The 15,146-nt window shown below is 38.9% G+C and overlaps 1 protein-coding gene across 3 annotated transcripts in view; it reads right to left on the bottom strand.

Moving 5' to 3' along the window:
* CDK14 (cyclin dependent kinase 14) overlaps positions 1-15,140 on the bottom strand; it is a 320,052-nt gene extending 304,912 nt beyond the window's left edge. For all 3 annotated transcript variants that reach the window (XM_017729275.1, XM_008629897.2, XM_017729276.1), the window contains exons 1-2: positions 15,078-15,140; positions 8,628-8,659 (exon numbers count right to left, since the gene is read on the bottom strand). In XM_017729275.1, the coding sequence (XP_017584764.1) occupies positions 8,628-8,659; positions 15,078-15,123 (78 nt within the window). In that variant the 5' untranslated portion in view covers positions 15,124-15,140. The remainder of the gene's footprint in view (positions 1-8,627; positions 8,660-15,077) is intronic.
* Positions 15,141-15,146: the final 6 nt, after the last annotated feature.

The following is a 15,146-nucleotide window of genomic DNA, read 5'->3' as shown; positions in this document are numbered from 1 at the left end:
ATAATTAATGATTAAGCTCTCTAAAAATTTCAACATGTTCTTCTAACAATACAGAAAGGAAAAATACTTAATCTGAGACAGTATTTAAGAAAAAAAACACAAGCCAAGATATGCATCCTCTGCACTACTTCTTACAACATACTTGGGATAACAAAAAGTCTTCCAGATCTCAAAGCTGAAGGGCATATCTGACCTAACTAATCACAGCAACTGACCTCAGACAAATTCCTTCAGTGTTGCATTTTCAAGACAGATGACAGAAAACAAGTCCAGGAACAGCACGAAGGCAGCCTCAGGTACAGTCCCAAGATCACCATGCCTGAGTCTCAATGTGCATCTCAGTGGAGAAAAAGGATGGTAAACTTCCATTAGAACGTGCTGAGCGTGATTGTGTATGATAATAATCCACTGGCAACAAGAAGTTTACCCTCCCTAAAAGAAATGGAAGATTCCTCAAACACATATGTATGGAAGAACATCTTTTTGTATACATGAGCTATCAAAGAAGTTCATGTGCAAAGAAAAGTCCTGCTGAGTACATGGCAATAAGAAAAATATTGTAAGCCACTGGATTTTCTGGGTTGGAACATCAGTGAATATCTTCCAAAGCTAGTAATGTTTTTATTTCTCAACACTGAAAAAGGTGAACACCTGGATTCTACAGAGAAACTTAATTCAAGTGAAATAACCTTACAGGGTTCCAAACACAATCAATTCCAGTTGTTACTTAGAATTGGTTATAATGCATTATGTGCTCTCTCAGAGGCCCTGCTTCCATCATTTATCAATAAGTTTTCAGCAGCATTCACACTTATTTTTAGTTATTAAATTACTGCCAATATTTCATATTTAAATAACCTGTAATATTCAAGTTTGAATTTTTAAACTTGATAAGGAGAATTTCCATACCTGAAACGAACATAAGTAGTACTAGCAGGACCCTGACTCAACTGGCTTAGAAGTAGAAAAGTTTGCTGGAAGGGGAAAAAGAATATACAGAAGGAGAGGTGTAAGGTAATAACACTGTCTTTAAGCCTTAATATCATCAAAATGGCATTGTTTTGTGTACATTAAATCCCTTTTGTTTCAATAAGCTAGTCAGAGCCTGTAATCTCCTTTTTATTATGCCTTCCCAATAATTAACAAGAGGTGTCAATTGACTCAGAATTTTGATTACTGTGGATGGGATCCTGCAAATATATTGTTGTCAGTGATATTGTGACACACAGCAGATGAGGCAGCATACATGCAGAATTTCTCAGGAAAGCTAAAATGTAGACAGAGATAATTTTCATTTAGATCCTTTCATGAGACGAAGATTTAGATATAGTCATATGTCTGTTTGTAGTGTGGCTTGGAAGAAAGAAAAAAAGAACAAAAGCAATAATGTCTAAGTACAAAGTAGATGGAAGAGACAGACCTATCAAGGAAGTGACACAATTATTTCTTGCCTCACCACCAGGAGATTGCCCACAAGGCCAAGAACAAGAAGCAATGGATCACATATATGAAATTTATAACTTTGTTACTCTATTTAATCTATCAGTAAATTACTATATCCTGTATGTCCCAAGAAAATAAACACCAGGATTTACATGTAAACATACTTCATCAAAATAATAATAGCTTACATTCAGACTCCACATTTCTGGAATGCATACACCCTTTCATCTGATGACAAGAAACATCCCAAAATACACATGCACAAGTGAGAGAACTAGGCCTGGAAATTCATTTTGCAGTGTTTCTCTGATAGCTAAAACACTTGTCTGCAGATCACAACAGAGCTATATACGTCAGCATTTTGGCCAAATCCTCAAAAGTCCCTGCTGCAGACATGGATTCAGACCAAGTTCTGCTCCTTTGCTCCATCCATTTTCAAAGAAAAGTTAAGCAAAGGACACAGGCATATTAACTAGTAACATGAACCCTTCTTCCCTCCAGTTTCTACAGAAGAAAAGGCAGAGAAGGGGGAAAGTAAGCAGGTTCACACTTGACTTAACAACTTTTCTTATGTCATGAAAATACCACACACTTTCTAAAAGGTAAAAGGATGCACTCTCACCAAACATGCCAGGCAGAAGAACACACAACTGAACATATCGATGGTTGGGGCAAAAATTCAAACCACTGCCACTCAACAGATTTAAGGGATGCATCAAGATTAAAGCTCTTTCTCAGCTACAAAAGAGGGCTCTCAAACTTTCATCTCCTAAAGACCAGGTCTATCCCCCAACATTAAGAACAATTCCTGTACTGAATGGGTGGAGTCACTGCCAAGTGAATCTCAAAACCTTCCACGTTGTCTCAGGTTCTACTTCAAAGCCTTGAAACTTACAAAACAAAGCAGCTATTTCATAGTCAGTTTTTCTTGGTGGCTTTCCTGCCACTTCTCAATTACTTACCAGCTTGCATTGTGGTCACCTAGACCTGGTTCTGAAGTGTCTCACATCTTCCAGGACCTGATTTATTTCCATGTGCAACATAGCACAAGGAAGTGACAGGAATCCCTGATCACCATATAAATATTAGTAATTCTCTGAGAAATTATGCAAGGTTGCCCCAGAGTTGGGCTTTTTTAAGCCACCAGAAGTTTCACAAACCAGCATTTTTACAGAACAATGCCACATCTGTCCCACAGAAGGCACATTTGTCCCACAGCTGATGCTACAAGAAGCTTTAGCAGAATGGCAGTATTTGCTGTCTTCCATTCAAGCCCTTAATTCTCAGACTCACCTGAAACACAATTGCTAATATTATCAATCTAGAGGAAACAATTATTCCCTTTAAGCAGATAAGAAAAACTTTATAAGACCTGAAATGCTGGCACTATTCTGCTACAAATGCACACACACTAGCATCACACGCCAGTCCTAAGAACTAGCAACACAATTCAGGTTCGTGTTTTTTTGGAATGGCCTCAAAGAGACACAGCAGCAGAGACCAGTAAATCCATTGGGCAAGCTGATGTCTAAGCCACCTGCTGCTAGGGAACCACTGGACCAACACCAGATCCTCAGTAGTGTAAGAAAACAGTACTGGGGGGAAAAAAGAAATAGAATTGGGAGTGGTAGGAACCCAAACCATCTCCTGAGAAATCTCTGTAAGGTACAGGCTCATGAGACAACATCATCCCCACCCATCTTCCCTCCCAAAGGTGGCAGGCTGGAAAGATCTCTATCAGACCTGCTAACCTAAGAGGGTGGTCCTCCTGCAGGAGGCAGCAGATTACATTATTGAGCCTTTACCTCCCTCTTTTCACCAAAAAAATATTTGCCTGTGTCATGCGTCAAGTAACACTTCAAAAGCAGCAACTTCCAATACGGAGTTGTTATCTTCTGCTGGAATTATGTTTCCACTCATTTGCTTTGCGACAATACATCTGAACAGACACATTTTTCCAGGCACTTGAACCATCTCTGTACACATTTGGCAAAGTAACCTAACCACCAGATGAAGTTTTTCTGACCCAGTTCCCTGGTATTATTTAGAAAATGCTTTGACACCTATACTTCTGGGGTTTTTCTCCAAATTCTGGTTTAAGGATTTTTATCTTTCTGTCATACATGCATTTCTCTCTCAAGCTACTTACTATAAATAAAACTGAAAAAAAAATGCAGAAAAGTTATTTAGTGTATTATGCACCTCCTGCATTATGGCATTCAAATGCCTCTTGTTCATGCTTTACAAAGCTTTAGTTTTTTCCAACTACACCCTTTCCTTTAACTGTTCAAAGTCAAAATAATCTCTACACAAAAGTTCTGGTTCTGAGATGGGTGTCCTTTAAACCAAGACATTTTTCAGGCCAACATCCCACAGAGGGAGTAGCCTTTTTATTTGGGGTGAGAGAGACTGTGAGAGTAAGCACATTACAGAATCAAGAAGTAACTTGGCAAAACTCCCTCCCCTTTCACACACTTCCACTTCAAACACACAGAAGTTGTTCCATGAGCAAAATAAATGAAATTTGGCTTTCTCAGAGCTGGAGACTCTAAACATAGTAAGGAGTAGATGAGTATTAAGGATTTTGCTGAAGTCAGAGTATTCATAACACCTCCAACCACATTCTCATATGCTCACAAGAACTTGCATTTCAGCTTTTCCATCAGAGCAGATTCTTATCTCTACCTTTCAGCCAGCTCACATGCTTTTCCACCAAGCATTCAGGCCTCTAGTGTCAGCCAGCTTCAAAGTACTGGGTGAAGTCAGACGGCATTATGCATGCAGCAGGCACAATCACAGTATCCTAATTTCCTAAGAAAGATGGCCTTAAAAAAAAAGGTGCTCTTGATATCAGGAAAAATTAACACTAAAATACAGATAAACAATAGCAATAAAACTCACTATAAGAAGCAATAATCAAAGCAATTCATGTTTATTTTGAGTCTGAAGATTATTTTCTTTTGATTTCATTGTGACATTGATATTAATTTATTTACTGTGCACACACATGAGTGAAGGTCTTAAAACATGATTTAAGTGCTCAGAGAAACGAACAACAGAAGGACAAGAACCAACAGCTTGCGACTGCTGACAATAATTTAGAAATAAATCACAATAGCAAGCAGCTAACCAAAGGAACAGGTTACCACCAGCCCTGAGATGAGTTTAGTCACAACATCAACACTGCCTGTTATTCCAACAAATATGCTACAATTCAGTCACTTCCTATTGGCCTTGATCACTTTGTCACGAAAAAGAAAATGGTTCCATCATTATAAGGCAGAGTGGACTTGTTACACCAATGGTCCAAATATATCAAAACAATCCTGCACAGCTGGAAATTATTAATCTAAACTTTGACAAACTACTGAAGCACAAATAAAATGTTCACTCAAAGGACACTTATTTGTTTTTAGACTGCTCTTTTCATGTAGTACTGCTCCTCAGAGGTGTTTATTTTCTATCATGATATCCAATGTAGATAATCAGTGCTTTGCCTAAAACAACAAAACAGATGCTAACTGTGCCAGAACCTACACTCAGAGAGTGAAACTTAGGTTGCTTTGAAAAGGAGGGCAGCTTCTTTGGTGGTGGGGAGGATGTGTTTGGTTGGTTTTTGTTTTGATGTGATGTTTTGCAGGGAGGGAGGTGGTTTGCAGTTTGCCATTTTCAGAGAATAGATAAGGTACATTTCAAGACACAATGAGAAGGTGCCTTACTCATTCAAATAACTTTGAAAACAGACAAGAACAGCCCCTCCCCCATGATACTTCATGACAGAGGAAACCACTCCACAAACCACTGAAAACACTGAGAACTTTCCCACTGATTTCATCACATACTGACACAGGCCTATGTTTCAGTTCCCACAGTGTGACCAGTGTGACAAAAAGGAACAGGCTAAAGGTTAAAAAAGAAAAAACAAAACCATACGATTACTGCTTTGAATGAAAGACTATAGAAGAAGTGGTCTGTATGCACTCCTTTATTCACATGAGTCTCTGGAACTTCCTAAGATGTCACAACATCTTAGGAAGGTGAGCAGGCTGCCACTAAATCCATAAAATTGATTAATTCAGTGTTCTCATGGACCAAGGCAAAGGTCGGCATCATTTTTAGAAAAGTGGTTTTTTCATTCAAAATTTAATCAAAATAAATAAACTAAAGCAATATAAGAGCAGGAATAAAAAAGTGAGAAATCTTACAGTAGTCCTTCACACCACTGTAGTGCTCTGACCTTATGGGTAGGACTAAATACACCAGTAAGAACCCTGAAACAATTCTACAAATAAAAGTATTTTCTGACATGCAACTTATTCACAGGATTCACTGCTCATGATTCTTTCCATCCTAATTTACTGGAGAGATTAATTTCATAAACCACAGAAAGCAATTATGTGGTACACTTGCCTGTCATGTCATGTCTGACATCTTAATTTTTAGTAAAAATTTTCTTCTCTTCAAAATTTTTTTCTCTTCAAAAGACAGACAACTTCCTTCAGTGCCATAGATTTTTCAGCTACTGCAAGCAACTAAAGCAGGTAGGATTAAGAGCCAGTGAACTGCTCAATTTACTCCCCTTGGTGCCTGAGAGACAAACAAGTACGCACCTCATGTAGCACCTACAATGCACAGAATAAGGTGATGACCTACTAGGCTGCAAATGCAGACCTTGCAGCTTTAGAAGGGCCATCTTCCTCTTCATGCCACTTTCTCTCCTCCATCAGTGATTTCAGATCCCTGCTGGCCAGCTTATGCTCCTGATGTTCTCGTCACAACTTGAAAGGCTAAAACATGAGTTCTCCTCCTCTCCCTGTCAAGAGCATAAAGACCCTCTGCAAGTCCATTGCTACTTGTTCAAGCACTGCTTCAGAGGTCAACCTCCCTCCAAGAAAGGGGAAACACAGGTTGAGAAGAGATACACAGCATCTGTCAGCAACATAAAAGAGTACCTTTGCACTAACCATACAAGGAGAATATGCTACTTGTTAAATGAAATTTCTGTTTCAATAGTTGACTATTTCAGTTTTCATAGTAGGACACCCAAAGCTGACAGCTTTGGACAGCTTGGAAAACTACTTCCTCTCTCTTCTTATCTGATGTTTCCATCTGATATTCCCACTTATTGTCATCTTAACTTTCTTCATAACTGTTTCCCTGTTATATCAGTACTACATATACAAGCCAGAAGACTAGACCACTTTTTTTTTAATATCATGGTATGGTCTTAGTAGTGTTTTTCAGGATGGGCTTCTAAGACCAATATGTACACCCACTCCTCTGCTCAGAGATACTGTCTTCCTGAGGAGCCATTAAATCAGGTGCATTATTTTTATTAATGTCTGTTTCATCTTCTGAATTGAAGGATGTTTGAAAAGAAAGGAATTAAATTATACCTGGTACAGCTCATTCTCTGATTCACACTTTAGGCTACAAAATCGCCAAGAACTGTATAGAATTTGAAGAGATAATAAGGACAACATAAAATCTCAACACATTTTTCTTTCTTCTAAGAAATGACACCTAAAATTATGGAACCAATTGATGCAAATGTCACATCAAGCTCTTCCCTATTCACAGGAAATGGAAGAAAATACTTTTGTGTACCCTTCCCACTAGCCATCCCTTACTGCTTCTGTAGTAGCTCATATCAACAATCTGTCAGATTCCATTAAAAACATATTTGAAAGATTATTTTTCCCCCAACTGGCTTGAATTTAAATAAAAATTTGCTCAAGTTGTCTCCTGTTAAAGCAGAAAACGAGGTTTAAAGAAAAGAAATGCAACCTGCAGATAAGCAATCCTGGGGAAGGGAAGTGGACAGAAGAACTGCCATCTTCATATGACAATGCTGTTCAAGAGATTCTTTCAAATTCTGAGTCAAATTTAATACAAGGTATTACTGCTTACTGCGGAGGTTATAGCACAGATATACCACTGCAGCATTCAGCAAGAAATACTGAACAGAACCAGACCAGATTTGTAAAACAAGGATTCAGCGTTTACTAACCGTTTATCTGCGCTTTTTTCGCACAGGTGTAACCTTTAGGGAGGAATCAAGTTCTAGCAGTGTTACAAGAGAAATAAAATAGTCAGGACCACTGCATGATGCAACAGAGTTCCTGAAAAGATAGCCCGACCCATGACCTTCACTCCAGACCTGAGAGGGGTCAAGGTGAGTTACAGCTTTTGCAACACATCAGAAAATCACAAAACATTTATATTGTTACTGCTGTATTTGAGCATCAGTGTGATCTGTTTAGAAAGAGATGAAGTCTGACTTGATCCAGAATCCGGGACATTACATCATCATTTATTCATTCTAGAATCAGGCATTACACAATAGCTAGCTCACTCTATTCAGCCAAGAATTTAAGCTTAGAGCAGGCAATGAAGAAGAAATGCCAGAAGCGTAACATCAACACATCAAAATACTTCCATTTGCTTCTAGCTATGGTGGCAGAGGGAAGTACAAGGCAAGCATTGACTACAATATGACCAGTCATCACACCAAGGCCTGCACCTCCTCCTGCAGAAACTTGCTCTGTAGAATAACTTGCACTGACCTGGAACTCTCAAGCACAAATCATGAGCAGCATGTTTTACAAATTAACGTGCAAATCATATCACAGATAGGTCAAGACCCCAAACTGATTAGACTGAATAATCAAGTATCAGTTTTACCAATAGCATAGATGCTGGCTTTTTGCTGTTGGGTTGGGTTTCTTTTTAATTTCATAATAAGCATCTCTCTTGGTTGACATATTCAGCAAGAAGCCAATGTAGCAGCACTTTATATAAAGCATTCTCTCAGGAGTGATGTTTTTTCCCTGCCTGTTACAGTACAGGCCTACAGTTACAGGAATTATCATGGGCAAAGTTCTATAAAGTACTTTCCCTGTATGCAACATTTCTCAGCATTGAACAGTTTAAAATGGCCACTTTTCTTAAAACATTCAGTTGTACTATATTAAAAAAAAAAAAACCCTAAGCATTCCATTCAGACCCTTTGACTAACAAATTCTTCTGGTAGCTATTTAGAAAATGAAAATACGTTTGAGCAATATGCATGTATTAATACATATGCACATCATAACACTACTCTCTGTGGGTTTCTTTTAGCACCACTGAGAAATACTAAAGGCATACCTGGACTGTGTAAGGTACAAAGATATTTAACCTACCTCATCAAAGCTGCTATCTTCCTTCTTCAAGGCTTTAAAATAAAAAGAAAAAAGAAATTATTATCTATACTGAATTTCAATGAACACAAACCACCAGAAAAGAAGAAAAAAAAAAACAACAGAGCACCATTTTCCTGTTATAATAGGAAAGAACAGGCTGGCATGAATAACAATTTTATACTCAAAACCTGAATCTGTAAATGGAATGTAGAACTGCACAGAGAGTTTCCAAGAAAGTGAATTTACATATTTATGAAAAATATCCTCTCAGGTTAAAGAAAATAAGAGTTTGTAAGGATGGGTTTGGTTTTTTTATTTTAACTCCTAGTGAGTGTGAAAACCCTTTATGGAGAGCTTGACTGAACCTCAAAAAGGAAATAACAGACACTTAACCATGTATTCAGTTTGTCAAGTACTAACTCCTTATGAAATAGTATGCATTGTAGCATACTTTTTTCTTTTTTCTTTTTTTCTTTTATAGTTTTTAATATGACTTACACTAAAGCAGAAGAGATTTCTTTCTTACACTGTTAACAAGCAATTAATCAACAAACAAAGAGAAAAACAGTGCAGAAAATAGGTGACCTGGTAAATTAAGAAAATGAAGACACAAATAATTCTGCAGTTGTAGCAAAGTCGATGAAAAGTTTTCCTTTAGCATACTGGACATATTTATTGAAATGTGAAGAAAATTAATTTCTCCAAATCCACACTGAACTGTGTCAGTCCAAAGGTACGAGACTGGCTCCTTTTCTCAGCCAGACCCATGAGGGATTGCACTTTGTGGGCTGCACGCTGTGACCTGAAAGTGGTCTTTGTTTCCTTCTCTTGAAGAGCTAAAATTAGATAAACCATTGCATTGGTGGTTGCACTGTTTCTTTTCAGTTTAAATCACGAAGGTTTTCAATTTGAGGGAGGTCATCTGAACAACCATGCAGCTTGTGCAGTGCTGCCCCAGAAGGGTCCCTCTTCATCATTTAAGCAACGTAATGTTTCTTACACTCCTGCATATTTCTGCAGGAGATAAATATTTAAGCACCTAGCATGGTTGGGGATCTAGACTCCAGTAGCTCTTTTTCTCTTTTAGATGCTCCTTCTGCCTTCAAATCACTAGTAATTTCTAAACCTCTTCCAAATTCTGTCTTCAGGAGCAACTGTGTTATCAGCTTCAAAAACAAAAATAACACAACAACAAAACATAAAAACCCAAACAAACAAACGAAACAGAACAAACAAAAACAAAACAAATAGAAAAACCAACCCCCCCCCAAAAACCCAAGAAACCAAAAAAACCCCACCAAAAAAACCACAAGAACAAAAACCAAACCAACCAACCAAAACAAAAAACAAAATAAAAACAAAAAAAAAAACCAAACAAAATGAACAAAACACAAAACAAAAACAACACCAAGACTGTAGAAGCTGTACCAGAGGTGGTACAGAGGCAGTACCACCTGTGCAAACAGTGCTGCACCTCCAGAACCTCCACCATGGGCAGCAAGGCACAAATCCCAGCTATCTTTGTACAGAAAAGCAGGGAAGGTCCAGCCTTCCTTTGCTTTTAAACTCCCATTTCTTTAGGACATGAAACATGGCTTTCCTCAAATCTTTGCAGCTCACTGCTCTACAGTTACTCATCTAGATTTCCTGCTCAGTGATAAAAACAATGAAACAAACCTTGGTGTTTTGCTGAGTAGATCTGAGGCACTCATTGTACGTTTTGATAGTTAAACATATTTTTACGGTTTTGAAGGGTGATCAAAACATTTTCACACTGCCAATCCCAAGTACTCAGAACTATGAGTCAGGAAAAGAGGGGGAAAGAGGGGGAAAGAGGGGGAAAGAGGGGGAAAGAGGGGGAAAGAGGGGGAAAGAGGGGGAAAGCTCTCAACCTGTGGAACACTTTTTAAGAACACACTTTTAATCTTCTCAACTACCATTCAGGTCACAATGACATACAAGTTATAAATTAGTAAATGACACACCTAGGCCATGCTGACAAGCTTTTCTCCCTTACCAAAACACAAGATTTTCACATGACCAGAACATTACAGGAATACCCAAACAGATAGCTAAACAAAATTCACAGTCTAACAGAACAAGAAGAAATGGGAATCTGTGGTCCACTGCATATATATGGCTTGTCTTTAGCTTCTACCTTTGACTAAAAAAGGACTTTTAAGAATCACCAAAAAAATATAAGAGTTCTGGCCACCCATTTAATGAAATTCTGCTTAGTAATAATATCACTCTCAACCCATTCACTACATAGCATCTCCAAAAGAAGACATCAAAGACGTTTTAAATATTTTTTTCTCCTCAATGCAATCCTTTCCTTTTTAAACTGTTAAAAAAAAAGTTCTGCTGAACTTAAAAAAAAATAAACTGTTTACAAATGAACTTCTCATTATCTCAGGTATGTGAACTATGTGGATGTACATCAGAGGAGATTAGTGGAGATAACCTTTGCATCAGTGAGGAGCTAGTAACAAAGCCCAGGGATGCTCAGAAGGGCCACAGACTGCTCTCAGCACACTGTGATCAATCTCACCAATGTTTTCTCTCTTTCTTTCTTTCTTTCTTTCTTCCTTTCCTCCTTCCTTTCTTTGTAAGCTGGTGTTAGTTTTTGACTAAAGAAATTGCATAAGAAAACAGAAGTTAAATGGCATGAGCTGAAGAGATCTCAAATATGATTCTGGTACTATACGAACTTCAACAAATGCATAGCTAAGAACTCTTCACATAACTAAAAGATCACTATTAATTTTATTAAATTATTCACTATTAATTTAATTACATAATTATCAAAGTGCAAAACTAAGAACCAAACCTAATAAAGGTTTAAATGCTAAATTAAACAATGACTCAACTGAATCTCTGAAAGTTGGTTAACATACAGTTATGGTGTGTTCATTTACATGGTCAATACAGTCTGTAAGCAAGGAAACCAAATTTTTAAACTAATATGGATGATCGTATAAAAATGGACAGGCTGGCAGAAACTTATGAATGAAAAGAATTATGTATGTTTTTCAGATTCTTAGCAATATAAGTTCTTTATTATGAGATAACTTTTAAGAGGGACACTCCTTGAAACACCAGAAAATTTCTGCCAGGAGAAAGGGCACCTAAGTTGCAAAGATAGCTCATTTCTCTAGAACTGGAAGCATGTAATTTCTACAGCAAAGAGCCACCCTGTAGCACCACGGGCCACACACATTTCCTCCAGCACTCCACAGTGCTGTATCATCCTCTGCCAGATTTGCACATAATGGCACAAAGCGAATGCTCAGGAAAAGGCTCACTGAATGGGCAATTTCACACATCACATTTTTCAACTCAGCAAAATAAACATTTTCAGTACTAGATACTCTGAGAGTTACAGGACTGAGCACAGTTTTGCATGATGAGGCAGATCTTCATCACCCTCTTCCAGGAAAACCAGTGGCTGCAAAGCATCAGTTCACAGTTAAGAAAATGGGTCAAGTCTACTTGAGGCTGCTGTTAGTACCCTTTGGGCCTCTGCTGTGCCCCAGGAATAACTAGACTGGTTTTGTCTAGAGGTGGTGGGGAAATAGCTTCAAACGTTACCTAACATATTTCAGTACACTGCAAAAAAAAAAAAAAATCTTATAAATTAATTGCAGATATAACTTCTCAAATTGAGACAATTATTTGGTGGGGAGAAGAGGGTCTGAAAGACAGTTCATTGAGTGCTAACCTGCAAGCTCTAACAAAAAAAGCTCTCTGCCAATGACAATCAGGATACATTCCCACCACTCTTAGCCAAGAGGCTAATATAAACTTGGCTATCGAAATCTGGTTTCAAAGTTTGAGGTCTTGCAGTATTGAGAGAATTGCATTTGGTAGATGGAATACTGCCAACACTGGGGGAAGGTGTAGCAGTACTTTATCATTTCAAGAATGATCATCAGATCTTCCCTACTGCAACACATGAAGGTTTGATTTTAATGACTAATTATTTGATGCAAACACCATAGTACTCTCGCATTATTTATATGACTATGCTCAGGATACCATGTCATGTACTTAAACCTATGAAAACACAGAAATTGCAGCAGAACATAGAAAGTTAATACATCATCATTGATTTATAGAATCACAGAATGGTTTGGGTTGGAAGAGACCTTAAAGATCATCCCTACCGCCCTGTCAAGGGCAGGGACAACTTCCACTAGACCAAGTGGCTCAAAGCCCCATCCATCCTAGCCTTTGCCACTGTCAGGAATTTATTATTTATAATGAATCACAACTGAACAGAAGACCGACAAAATTATAGATTAAATATGTATTAAATTTGTAATTTGCTAACCATTCCAAGCAACCAGCTCTTACAAAAAGAGCTTTAAAACCCTGATGTCAAATACCCAGAAAGACTTTTTCCAATGAGGTTTTGGTTTTCCCTCCTTCACTTCAGTATAAGAGTTAAGGACAGCACATGTTTTAACCAAGGATTTCCTGGTATGCAAGTTTAGGGTTTCTTTGCTTGGGCTTATCTGTGGCTCTGGTATCAGGGAGTGGACTATGTCCAAACCTCATACAGATAAATTAGAAGGTTTTTTGCTCAAAGTGCAGTTACCAGAATGATGATCAATATATTTGAGCATCTGAAGATTGAACAAACTTGCTGGTAGCAGCTGTGTTTTAATCACAAATCAACCACAGCAAACAAACACACCGCATACCAAACCACACTCCTACACTTCTGCGCGTATGCACATAGAACTGGAGGAGCTTTTAGACATAAAAATCCGTGTATCTAAAACCAGGCCAGAGCTCTCAAGGAAACTAAAAGCTTGTTTAATTTGTGCAAAATGACAAAAAGAGATGATCACCCAACCGAGCCAACTAAAACATGCAGAAATTACCAGCCAGAGGGGCCATGATCCCTCAAGGGCATTAACAGTCACTGTTACAACAAAGTAACTGTCACTGTTACAACAAAGCAGCATCCTCATTCAAAACATTTTCTTTGTTAATGACTTCCACCATCAGTAAAACCCTTTCACAGTTCTGTGGAAGAGTGTCTCTCTATTTATACAGGTACAGAGACATATAACAGACCAAACACCTGACTGCTTTGGTTTTTTCTTCTAATCAAAGAAACTTAAATGTATTTTACAAGTTTAAGACTGATGATAGGTAAAAGCTGTTTTCATATGGGGACAGAGATTTGTAACGGTGACTTGATATTTGTTTCACAACTGTAACTTTGCATTTACCCTTGAAACTCTTCTGGTTTTCAAGTAAGAATGAGCTTTTCTCAGTTTTTTTCTTCCTGGAGCAGGACAATAAAAAAAAATTCAAATGCAATCATACATTTAAAAGCTTGCAGGCCTTTAAAGCTAAAGGTGGTACGCTGAATGCATACACAGCGTGTGAAAAATTAAAATGCCCAAATATGCCAGCACATCTCCTAGGTAGGGTTATTGGGGGAGAACCAAATGCCACAGCTCCTGTCTGTGGCACAGGCACTTCACATCCTCTCACTGGGACAAAGCAGCTCTGAGAGTTGACCCATGCCTGCCAGCCAGATGGGCTGTAAGGGAAGGCATCCCAATGGGACAAGACATGAGTAAGGACTGTGGAAGGGCCCATACAGAAGGTCTGCAAGGACAGGGGCTGCTGCATCTGCTCTCGTGTGTCACAGGACTAACTCCAGCTGCTCTGTCCCACCAGCTTGGGGATAACTCACAACTCCTCTGAGGTACCTTCTCTCCCTGCTCAGCTGCGTGTTGATGATGTCAGTAGGAATTAATGCTTTAAACAGTGAATTAAGCAATACAGTGTGCCAAAGACTATGAGAAACACCAGTCAGAGCAGACCAAAACTCTTTGGCATTGTTCTCAATAACAAATTCAACTGCAAAATAAACTGGTGTCAAAACCAAACACGGTGTGGTGGCACCGGGAGGTAATACGCTTGGCAGTGGCATTCAGATGACGCTACCTCAGGATGCTTTGTGTCAGTGACAGAGTGACAAGACTTCCCAGCAGATGACAGATAGACTTCTTTTGTCTGGCCCCCTAAATCACTGGGCCACTGTTACCTGCTTCAGCATCTCACACCACAACTAAAAACAACCTGCAGCCCCTACAAAAAATAAATTACCAGACCTGCAAAATTAAAATAAACTATTGCTTTCTGTCGAGGTTTCTCTTTCGCAATGGGGACACGTGAGCCAACTATCATTTACAGTTTGTTCTTCCCAGCCGATTTTGGGCTAACTCCATCACAGACACATGCAGCACTGCTAGGGCTTCCAGAGTTGTTTATTTCCCGAGCTTTCTTCCCAAGAAACGTTTTTCGGGGACGGTGTCGGCGCGGGTGTTTCCAGCCTGGCAGCGCTGAGCTCACGCACCCCGTCCCCTCCCTGCCGGGACCCCCGGGTGCCGGGCAGCGCTGTCCGGGCCCGGGCGCGGGACTCACCTATTCGGCCGAAGCTCTCCGATAAAGTTCTCCGCAACTTTTTCATCCTGCTGATCTTCTCGGCGGACT

The sequence above is a fragment of the Corvus brachyrhynchos genome, unplaced genomic scaffold, assembly GCF_000691975.1.
Source record: "Corvus brachyrhynchos isolate BGI_N302 unplaced genomic scaffold, ASM69197v1 scaffold142, whole genome shotgun sequence".
NCBI classification, from domain to species: domain Eukaryota; kingdom Metazoa; phylum Chordata; class Aves; order Passeriformes; family Corvidae; genus Corvus; species Corvus brachyrhynchos.
The sequence above is the reverse complement of the archived record's forward strand: the minus strand, read 5'-3'. Positions and strand labels throughout refer to the sequence as shown.